At 36.1% G+C, this 12,548-nt stretch overlaps 1 protein-coding gene across 2 annotated transcripts in view; it reads left to right on the top strand.

The window, feature by feature from the left end:
* Positions 1 to 12,548, top strand: part of NPFR (Neuropeptide F receptor) — a 73,611-nt gene that overhangs the window by 24,723 nt on the left and 36,340 nt on the right. For both annotated transcript variants that reach the window (XM_075292556.1, XM_075292555.1), the window contains exon 2: positions 9,133 to 9,392. In XM_075292556.1, coding sequence (XP_075148671.1) covers positions 9,390 to 9,392 — 3 coding nt within the window. In that variant the 5' untranslated portion in view covers positions 9,133 to 9,389. The remainder of the gene's footprint in view (positions 1 to 9,132; positions 9,393 to 12,548) is intronic.

Raw genomic sequence — 12,548 nt, 5'->3', positions numbered from 1 at the left:
CTCCAGGATTAATAATAACAAGTATATACGGCCGTAAGTTCGGCCAGGCCGAATCTTATGTACCCTCCACCATGGATTGCGTAGAAACTTCTACGAAAGACTGTCATTCACAATCGAATAACTTGCGTTGTGGTAATACTTACCGATGGCAAGGTATCTTAAAACATCTTAACATCGTGTTCTAAATTGTGAGTTAGTCTATACGTGGTATATAAAGGGTGATTCTTTTGAGGTTAGGATTTTCATGCATTAGTATTTGACAGATCACGTGGGATTTCAGACATGGTGTTAAAGAGAAAGATGCTCAGTATGCTTTGACATTTCATCATGAATAGACTTACGATCTGCCACAACGTCGAATTTTCAGTGAATGGGCCCTAGAAAAGTTGGCAGAAAATCCGCTTTTTTATCGACAAATTTTGTTCAGCGATGAGGCTCATTTCTGGTTGAATGGCTACGTAAATAAGCAAAATTGTCGCATTTGGAGTGAAGAGCAACCAGAAGCCGTTCAAGAACTGCCCATGCATCCCGAAAAATGCACTGTTTGGTGTGGTTTGTACGCTGGTGGAATCATTGGACCGTATTTTTTCAAAGATGCTGTTGGACGCAACGTTACGGTGAATGGCGATCGCTATCGTTCGATGCTAACAAACTTTTTGTTGCCAAAAATGGAAGAACTGAACTTGGTTGACATGTGGTTTCAACAAGATGGCGCTACATGCCACACAGCTCGCGATTCTATGGCCATTTTGAGGGAAAACTTCGGAGAACAATTCATCTCAAGAAATGGACCGGTAAGTTGGCCACCAAGATCATGCGATTTGACGCCTTTAGACTATTTTTTGTGGGGCTACGTCAAGTCTAAAGTCTACAGAAATAAGCCAGCAACTATTCCAGCTTTGGAAGACAACATTTCCGAAGAAATTCGGGCTATTCCGGCCGAAATGCTCGAAAAAGTTGCCCAAAATTGGACTTTCCGAATGGACCACCTAAGACGCAGCCGCGGTCAACATTTAAATGAAATTATCTTCAAAAAGTAAATGCCATGGACCAATCTAACGTTTCAAATAAAGAACCGATGAGATTTTGCAAATTTTATGCGTTTTTTTTTTTTAAAAAGTTATCAAGCTCTTAACAAATCACCCTTTATTAGACAATAAAAGGTTATATATATATAAGTCTACAAATAACTACGAATCGATATGGACTTTTGCACGGTACGTGGAGAGCCAGAATTGAAATATGGGGGTCGCTTATATGTGGGCTATATACAATTATGAACTTGATATGGACCAATTTTTGAGTGATTGGGGATCGATTTATCTGAGGGCTATATATAACTATAGACCGATATGGACCTAGTTAGGCATGGTTGTTAATGGCCATATACTAGCACAATGTACCAAATTTCAACTGACTCGGATGAAATTTTCTCCTCCAAGAGGCTCTAAAACCAAATCTCGGGATCGGTTTATTATGGACCGATTTAGACCAATTTTGGCATCGGTGTTTGAGGCCATATATTAACACCACGTACCAAATTTCAACTGAAACAGATGAATTTTGGTTTTCCACGGGGCTCCGGAGGTCAAATCTGGGGATCGGTTTATATGGGGGCTATATCTAGTTATGGACCGATGTACATCAATTTTTCATAGTTGTTAGATACCATATACTAACACCATGTACCAAATTTCAGCCGGATCGGATAAAATTTGCTTCTCTTAGAGGCTCCGCAAGCCAAAACTGGGGATCGGTTTAGATGGGGGCTATATATAATTATGGATCGATGTACACCAATTTTTGCATAGTTGCTAGAGACCATATACTTACATCATGTACCAAATTTCAGCCGGATCGGATGAAATTTGCTTCTCATAGAGGCTCCGCAAGCCGAATCTGGGGATCGGTTTATATGGGGGCTATATATAATTATGGACCGATGTGGACCAATTTTTGCATGATTGTTAGAGACCATATACTTACACCATGTACCAAATTTCAGCCGGAGCGGATGAAATTTGCTTCTCTTAGAGGATCGGCAAGCCAAATTTGGGTGTCCGTTTATATGGGGACTATACGTAAAAGTGGACCGATATGGCCCATTTGCAATACCATCCGACCTACATCAATAACAACTACTTGTGCCAAGTTTAAAGTCGATAGCTTGTTTCGTTCGGATGTTAGCGTGATTTCAACAGACGGACGGACGTACATGCTTAGATCAACTCAGAATTTCACCACGACCCTGAATATATATACTTTATGGGGTCTTCGAGCAATATTTCGATGTGTTACAAACGGAATGACAAAGTTAATATACCCCATCATATGGTGGAGGGTATAAAAAAAAACAAACACAACAAGTATATACGGACGTAAGTTCGATCAGTACCAAATTTGCTTATCTAGGAAAACGTAAAATCTGGGATCGGTTTATCAGACGGCTATATATAACTATGGACCGATATGGACCACTTCCTGTATGGTTGTTAACGACCATGTACTAACACAACGAATCGGACGAAATTTGCTCCTCCAAGAGGCTCCGGAGTTCAAATCGCGGGATCGGCTTATATGGGGGCTATATATAATTATGGACCGTTGTGGATAAAATTTTACATGGTTGTTAGTAGCCATAAACTTGCACAACATAGAAAATTTCAACCGGATCGGATATAATTTGCTCCTTCAAGAGGATTCGCAAGCAAAATGTAAGGATCGGGTTATATGGGGGCTATATATAATTATGGTCCGATATGGACAAATTTTTGCATGGTTTTCAAAGACCATTTACTAATATAGCCTACAAAATTTTAACCGAATCGAACGAAATATGCTCCTCCCAGGGGCTCCGGAGGTCAAATCTGGGGATCGGTTTATATGGGGGCGATATATACCCAGCAAAAAAATGGAAGTTGTTCCACAAACATTTCTTTTAATGTCCATCCCAGAATCCCCCATCGAGTTTTTTCAACTTCCGATGCAGTCCTTTTGGACAAGTCCACAAACATTTCTTCTAAAGCGCACCGTGGGATCCCCTAATGATTTTTTTTCCACTTCCTATGCAGTCTTTTTGGACAAGTGCACAAACATTTCTTCTACAGCGTATCTTGGGATCCCCCAATGATTTTTTCTACTTCCGATGCAGTCCTTGTGGACAAGTATTACAAAGAACGCAATCAGGCTATTTTAAGTGCAAATTGTGAACAATTAAATTTTACAAAAAAAAAAAAAAAAATAGAAAACTAATAAAACAAACTAAAAAAATAGAAGATTAATAAAAAAGTAAAAAAATAATAATAATAAAAAACTTCATCCCCGCTGGGATTTGAACCGGTGCCGTTTGACTTTTTCGCTTCTATGGAAGTTCTTTTGAGAAGGTTTTGCAAATTACGAGAATTTTTAATTTTTGTTTGGTTTTTAATGGAAAAAATATATTTATACGAAAATATATGCCGAAAACAAGTAAGGAAAGTCTAAAGTCGGGCGGGGCCGACTATATTATACCCTGCACCACTTTGTAGATCTAAATTTTCGATACCATATCACATCCGTCAAATGTGTTGGGGGCTATATATAAATGTTTGTCCCAAATACATACATTTAAATATCACTCGATCTGGAAGAATTTGATAGACTTCTACAAAATCTATAGACTCAAAATTTAAGTCGGCTAATGCACTAGGGTGGAACACAATGTTAGTAAAAAACCAGTAAGGAAAGTCTAAAGTCGGGCGGGGCCGACTATATTATACCCTGCACCACTTTGTAGATCTAAATTTTCGATACCATATCACATCCGTCAAATGTGTTGGGGGCTATATATAAATGTTTGTCCCAAATACATACATTTAAATATCACTCGATCTGGAAGAATTTGATAGACTTCTACAAAATCTATAGACTCAAAATTTAAGTCGGCTAATGCACTAGGGTGGAACACAATGTTAGTAAAAAACCAGTAAGGAAAGTCTAAAGTCGGGCGGGGCCGACTATATTATACCCTGCACTACTTTGTAGATCTAAATTTTCGATACCATATCACATCCGTCAAATGTGTTGGGGGCTATATATAAAGGTTTGTCCCAAATACATACATTTAAATATCACTCGATCTGGAAGAATTTGATAGACTTCTACAAAATCTATAGACTCAAAATTTAAGTCGGCTAATGCACTAGGGTGGAACACAATGTTAGTAAAAAAATATGGGAAACATTTAAATCTGAAGCAATTTTAAGGAAACTTTGCAAAAGTTTATTTATGATTTATCGCTCAATATATATGTATTAGAAGTTTAGGAAAATTAGAGTCATTTTTACAACTTTGCGACTAGGCAGTGGCGATTTTACAAGGAAATTGTTGGTATTTTGACCATTTTTGTCGAAATCAGAAAAACATATATATGGGAGCTATATCTAAATCTGAACCGATTTCAACCAAATTTGGCACGCATAGTTAAAATGCTAATCCTACTCCCTGTGCAATATTTCAACTAAATCGGAGTTAAAAATTGGCCTCTGTGGTCATATGAGTGTAAATCGGGCGAAAGCTATATATGGGAGATATATCTAAATCTGAACCGATTTCAACCAAATTTGGCACGCATAGCTACAATGCTAATTCTACTCCCTGTGCAAAATTTCAACTAAATCGGAGCAAAAAATTGGCCTCTGTGGTCATATGAGTGTAAATCGGGCGAAAGCTATATATGGGAGATATATCCAAATCTGAACCGATATCAAACAAATTTGACACGCATAGCTACAATGCTAATTCTACTCCCTGTTCAAAATTTCAACTAAATCGGAGTTAAAAATTGGCCTCTGTGATCATATGAGTGTAAATCGGGCGAAAGCTATATATGGGAGATATATCCAAATCTGAACCGATTTCAACCAAATTTGGCACGCATAGTTACAATGCTAATTCTACTCCCTGTGCAAAATTTCAACCAAATCGGAGTTAAAAATTGGCCTCTTTGGGCAAATGAGTGTAAATCGGGCGAAAGCTATATATGAGAGCTATATCTAAATCTGAACCGATTTGGCTGGTATTTTGCAGGTTTTTCGAGATCCATAAAATATTCGGATGTACGGAATTTGAGGAAGATCGGTTGATATACACGCCAATTATGACCAGATCGGCGAAAAATATATATGGCAGCTATATCTAAATCTGAACCGATTTTTTCCAAAATCAATAGGGATCGTCTTTGAGCCGAAACAGGACCCTATACCAAATTTTAGGACAATCGGACTAAAACTGCGAGCTGTACTTTGCACACAAAAATACATCAACAGACAGACAGACAGACAGACAGACGGACAGACAGACGGACAGACAGACAGACGGACATCGCTAAATCGACTCAGAATTTAATTCTAAGCCGATCCGTATACTAAAAGGTTGGTCTATAATTACTCCTTCTTGGCGTTACATACAAATGCACAAACTTATTATACCCTGTACCACAGTAGTGGTGAAGGGTATAAATATGGGAAACATTTAAATCTGAAGCAATTTTAAGGAAACTTTGCAAAAGTTTATTTATGATTTATCGCTCAATATATATGTATTAGAAGTTTAGGAAAATTAGAGTCATTTTTACAACTTTGCGACTAGGCAGTGGCGATTTTACAAGGAAATTGTTGGTATTTTGACCATTTTTGTCGAAATCAGAAAAACATATATATGGGAGCTATATCTAAATCTGAACCGATTTCAACCAAATTTGGCACGCATAGTTAAAATGCTAATCCTACTCCCTGTGCAATATTTCAACTAAATCGGAGTAAAAAATTGGCCTCTGTGGTCATATGAGTGTAAATCGGGCGAAAGCTATATATGGGAGATATATCTAAATCTGAACCGATTTCAACCAAATTTGGCACGCATAGCTACAATGCTAATTCTACTCCCTGTGCAAAATTTCAACTAAATCGGAGCAAAAAATTGGCCTCTGTGGTCATATGAGTGTAAATCGGGCGAAAGCTATATATGGGAGATATATCCAAATCTGAACCGATTTCAAACAAATTTGACACGCACAGCTACAATGCTAATTCTACTCCCTGTGCAAAATTTCAACTAAATCGGAGTTAAAAATTGGCCTCTGTGGTCATATGAGTGTAAATCGGGCGAAAGCTATATATGGGAGATATATCCAAATCTGAACCGATTTCAACCAAATTTGGTACGCATAGTTACAATGCTAATTCTACTCCCTGTGCAAAATTTCAACCAAATCGGAGTTAAAAATTGGCCTCTTTGGGCAAATGAGTGTAAATCGGGCGAAAGCTATATATGAGAGCTATATCTAAATCTGAACCGATTTGGCTGGTATTTTGCAAGTTTTTCGAGATCCATAAAATATTCGGATGTACGGAATTTGAGGAAGATCGGTTGATATACACGCCAATTATGACCAGATCGGCGAAAAATATATATGGCAGCTATATCTAAATCTGAACCGATTTTTTCCAAAATCAATAGGGATCGTCTTTGAGCCGAAACAGGACCCTATACCAAATTTTAGGACAATCGGACTAAAACTGCGAGCTGTACTTTGCACACAAAAATACATCAACAGACAGACAGACAGACAGACAGACGGACAGACAGACGGACAGACAGACAGACGGACATCGCTAAATCGACTCAGAATTTAATTCTAAGCCGATCCGTATACTAAAAGGTTGGTCTATGATTACTCCTTCTTGGCGTTACATACAAATGCACAAACTTATTATACCCTGTACCACAGTAGTGGTGAAGGGTATAAATATGGGAAATATTTAAATTTTAAGGAAACTTCGCAAAAGTTTATTTATGATTTATCGCTCGATATATATGTATTAGAAGTTTAAGAAAATTAGAGTAATTTTTTCAACTTTTCGACTAAGCAGTGGCGATTTTACAAGGCAAATGTTGGTATTTTGACCATTTTTGTCGAAATCAGAAAAACATATATATGGGAGCTATATCTAAATCTGAACCGATTTCAACCTAATTTGGCACGCATAGCAACAATGCTAATTCTACTCCCTGTGCAAAATTTCAACTAAATCGGAGCAAAAAATTAGCCTCTGTGATCATATGAGTGTAAATCGGGCGAAAGCTATATATGGGAGCTATATCTAAATCTGAACCGATTTCAACCAAATTTGGCACGCATAGCTACAATACTTATTCTACTCCCTGTACAAAATTTCAATTAAATCGGAGTAAAAGATTGGCCTCTGTGGTCATATGAGTGTAAATCGGGCGAAAGCTATATATGGAAGCTATATCTAAATCTGAACCGATTTCCACCAAATTTGACTCTCATAGCTATAATGCTAATTCTACTCCCTGTGCAAAATTTCAACTAAATCGGAGCAAAAAATTGGCCTATGTGGACAAAGGAGTGTAAATCGGGCGAAAGCTATATATGGGAGCTATATCTAAATCTGAACCGATTTGGATGATATTTTGCAAGTTTTTCGAGACTCATAAAATATTCGGATGTACGGAATTTGAGGAAGATCGGTTGATATACACGCCAATTATGAGCAGATCGGTGAAAAATATATATGGCAGTTATATCTAAATCTGAACCGATATTTTCCAAAATCAATAGGGATCGTCTTTGAGTCGAAACAGGACCCTATACGAAATTTTAGGACAATCGGACTAAAACTGCGAGCTGTACTTTGCACACAAAAATACATCAACAGACAGACAGACAGACGGACAGACAGACAGACAGACAGACGGACATCGCTAAATCGACTCAGAATTTAATTCTAAGACGATCGGTATACTAAACGATGGGTCTCAGACTTTTCCTTCTTGGCGTTACATACAAATGCACAAACTTATTATACCCTGTACCACAGTAGTGGTGAAGGGTATAATAAAAACGATGCATGACATAAAAAAATAATTTTTTAGAAAAATAGTTGATAAAAAATTGCCGCTGGTGAGATTTGAACCAGCGTTTCTTATTCATACTAATAAAGAACATCTCGAGAAGCAATTAGAATGTTATTCCTATTACAAACATTTGAATTGACCTTTCGACGCTTTATGTTCAATGGCGTTTGTGGCTGAGTGTACTAAGGCGTTCTGTTATGGTACCAGCAAACCCAGATTCAACCCCTGTTCGGAGCGAAAAAATTTTCAAATTGTAAAAATTAGATTATAGGAAAATAATTGTGAAATAAAACATATGGATAAAAAAAAGTGAAATTGGTTGCAAAAATTTTTTTTTCGCTTTTTAAATTTCTTCATTCAAATTAACTTCCAGGGCACAACTTCTAAAACAATGCAAAGGATCCAAAAAGGGAGTACTTCCGTCCTATGACAAGCCCATGTAAAATTCATTGAAGATGATCCAAGTTTGCAGTACTTCCGGATCACAGATTGGGGATCCAAGCTACTTTTTTGGAAGCTCTTTTTTGATAATTATGGACCTACATGAACAAGTTTTAGCATGAATGGACCGATATGGACCAATTTTTGTTTGGGTGTTAGATGTCACATCGTAAAACCACATACCAAATTTCAACCAGATTTCAACCAAATTTGCTCATCGAAGAGCCTCCGCAATCCGAATCTTGCGATTCGAATCTTGTTATCGATCTAACATATATCAATGACAACTACTTGTGCCAAGTTTCAAGTAGATAGCTTGTTCCGTTCGGAAGTTAGCGTGATTTCCACAGACGGACGGACAGCCGGACTGACGGACGGACATGCTTAGATCGATTCAGAATTTCACCATGAACCAGAATATATAAACTTTATGGGGTCTGAGAATTCCAATGAATTCGTCGTTCAAAAAATATCTTAAATCCTGCTAATCAATTACCGAAACATAAAAACATATATTTTATTTTCATTCTTTTTTGTTGCTTTAATAAAATGATTTGAAAACTATAAAACGAGTTTTTCTAATTTTTTCTCCAAGAAAAATAAATATCCATATGTATACCTAAAAGAAACTTTTTCTTATAAACAATAATTCCTTATAAGAAAAAATGTTTTTTTTTTCTGATTTTGTTGTTATCTACTGCACATGAATATTTGAAGTACGATAAATGTTAAAAAATTGTGTATTATTGATGTTTTGTCTCCTTTTTTTAGGTTCTGAATAATTCACCATAAAAAGGATTTGATCTAAAACAATGAAATGAACAGAAGGAATTAAAGTGCAACTTCCATTTATTGTAATCGAGTTAATGACCATGAAATGTTCACTCCAAGATTCTTGTTCCATCGTATGGAAGCACAAAGTAAAAGGATATTGAATTTCCCACAAACGAACAACAAACTCCAATATCCAGTATCACGTGTTAACAATTGCTCTTTTCAACTTGTAAAACAAATTTGCAATTCCTAAAATGGTAAGTAATAGGATCTAGTTAAAATTTAATCGTTTTGATTTTAAGCATAAATGAATTCGAGAAAACTTGGGTAAAGACCTACACCAACTGTCTTTAATGGGAGGCTATTTAAAGAAAGAAGGAAAAAATGGTGCCATGTACACTGAAAGAAGAAGAATTTTCTTTTCAAAGAATTGAAATTTCAGACAAGTAAAATTTTCTTTTTATCCAAAAGAAAAAAATTTTTATGCAAATAAAATAGTTTAGAGACAATCATGGAATTGCTTCTTACAAATTTGGTTTTTTTTTAATTTTCGGGTTTATTTATATTTAAAAGAAAATACATTACAAGAAAAGGGAATTTCTAGTTTTTAAAATATTGTTCCGGAGAAAATTTACTTGTTCCCCGTCCAAAATATCATTATGCTCAGTATGGACCGTAAGAAGTTAGCGATTCCAATTTTATACACTGTTAGAAAAATATGTTTTTCATATGTTTCGATATAAACAAAATGTGTTTCGGGCACAATTTTTAAACACAATATATTTAAGTGCAAACATGTAATGTTCCCAAACTAACATTAAATGTTTGGAACACATATGTTAATATGTTAGAATATATTATGTTTGGGGCATACATGTCTCATAAAAATTATATGTGTGAATGTAAACATATATAATTTTACAAATTTCGAGTAAACATATATATGTTGTGATATTTTATTCAGAGAGCGACAAATAGAGATAGAAACCGGGAGGGTTGACGATAGATATCAAATTAACACAGCGAGAAAATCAAAAGAGAGCAATTTCTGTGAAACCGCTTATATGTTGTTTCGGAAACTGCTTTATGATAAGGCCAAAAATTTTATATGCTTAAGTCTAAATATTATTTAATTTGAATATTAGAATGAGTATTCGGAATAAAGAGAATAGAGATTCAGAATAGACATTTGAAAAAAAACCATGTGTTTTCGTCTTGAAAGCAGCATTTTACGTATGTGTGGACATGTGTTTTGTTTATCATTTTGGCGTTATGGGTACACTATTTTTCTTGGTTCGTTAAAAGAAACCGGAACGTACGAGGAGTAAGTCAAAATATTCAGGCAAAGGAAATTAAAAAAAAACCAGTAAGGAAAGTCTAAAGTCGGGCGGGGCCGACTATATTATACGCTGCACCACTTTGTAGATCTAAATTTTCGATACCATATCACATCCGTCAAATGTGTTGGGGCTATATATAAAGGTTTGTCCCAAATACATACATTTAAATATCACTCGATCTGGACAGAATTTGATAGACTTCTACAAAATCTATAGGCTCAAAATTTAAGTCGGCTAATGCACTAGGGTGGAACACAATGTTAGTAAAAAACCAGTAAGGAAAGTCTAAAGTCGGGCGGGGCCGACTATATTATACCCTGCACCACTTTGTAGATCTAAATTTTCGATACCATATCACATCCGTCAAATGTGTTGGGGGCTATATATAAATGTTTGTCCCAAATACATACATTTAAATATCACTCGATCTGGAAGAATTTGATAGACTTCTACAAAATCTATAGACTCAAAATTTAAGTCGGCTAATGCACTAGGGTGGAACACAATGTTAGTAAAAAACCAGTAAGGAAAGTCTAAAGTCGGGCGGGGCCGACTATATTATACCCTGCACTACTTTGTAGATCTAAATTTTCGATACCATATCACATCCGTCAAATGTGTTGGGGGCTATATATAAAGGTTTGTCCCAAATACATACATTTAAATATCACTCGATCTGGAAGAATTTGATAGACTTCTACAAAATCTATAGACTCAAAATTTAAGTCGGCTAATGCACTAGGGTGGAACACAATGTTAGTAAAAAAATATGGGAAACATTTAAATCTGAAGCAATTTTAAGGAAACTTTGCAAAAGTTTATTTATGATTTATCGCTCAATATATATGTATTAGAAGTTTAGGAAAATTAGAGTCATTTTTACAACTTTGCGACTAGGCAGTGGCGATTTTACAAGGAAATTGTTGGTATTTTGACCATTTTTGTCGAAATCAGAAAAACATATATATGGGAGCTATATCTAAATCTGAACCGATTTCAACCAAATTTGGCACGCATAGTTAAAATGCTAATCCTACTCCCTGTGCAATATTTCAACTAAATCGGAGTTAAAAATTGGCCTCTGTGGTCATATGAGTGTAAATCGGGCGAAAGCTATATATGGGAGATATATCTAAATCTGAACCGATTTCAACCAAATTTGGCACGCATAGCTACAATGCTAATTCTACTCCCTGTGCAAAATTTCAACTAAATCGGAGCAAAAAATTGGCCTCTGTGGTCATATGAGTGTAAATCGGGCGAAAGCTATATATGGGAGATATATCCAAATCTGAACCGATATCAAACAAATTTGACACGCATAGCTACAATGCTAATTCTACTCCCTGTTCAAAATTTCAACTAAATCGGAGTTAAAAATTGGCCTCTGTGATCATATGAGTGTAAATCGGGCGAAAGCTATATATGGGAGATATATCCAAATCTGAACCGATTTCAACCAAATTTGGCACGCATAGTTACAATGCTAATTCTACTCCCTGTGCAAAATTTCAACCAAATCGGAGTTAAAAATTGGCCTCTTTGGGCAAATGAGTGTAAATCGGGCGAAAGCTATATATGAGAGCTATATCTAAATCTGAACCGATTTGGCTGGTATTTTGCAGGTTTTTCGAGATCCATAAAATATTCGGATGTACGGAATTTGAGGAAGATCGGTTGATATACACGCCAATTATGACCAGATCGGCGAAAAATATATATGGCAGCTATATCTAAATCTGAACCGATTTTTTCCAAAATCAATAGGGATCGTCTTTGAGCCGAAACAGGACCCTATACCAAATTTTAGGACAATCGGACTAAAACTGCGAGCTGTACTTTGCACACAAAAATACATCAACAGACAGACAGACAGACAGACAGACGGACAGACAGACGGACAGACAGACAGACGGACATCGCTAAATCGACTCAGAATTTAATTCTAAGCCGATCCGTATACTAAAAGGTTGGTCTATAATTACTCCTTCTTGGCGTTACATACAAATGCACAAACTTATTATACCCTGTACCACAGTAGTGGTGAAGGGTATAAATATGGGAAACATTTAA

This window comes from Haematobia irritans, chromosome 1 (genome assembly GCF_050003625.1).
Source record: "Haematobia irritans isolate KBUSLIRL chromosome 1, ASM5000362v1, whole genome shotgun sequence".
Lineage (NCBI taxonomy): Eukaryota > Metazoa > Arthropoda > Insecta > Diptera > Muscidae > Haematobia > Haematobia irritans.
Note: the sequence above shows the minus strand (reverse complement) of the source record. Positions and strands in the feature narration are given on the sequence as shown.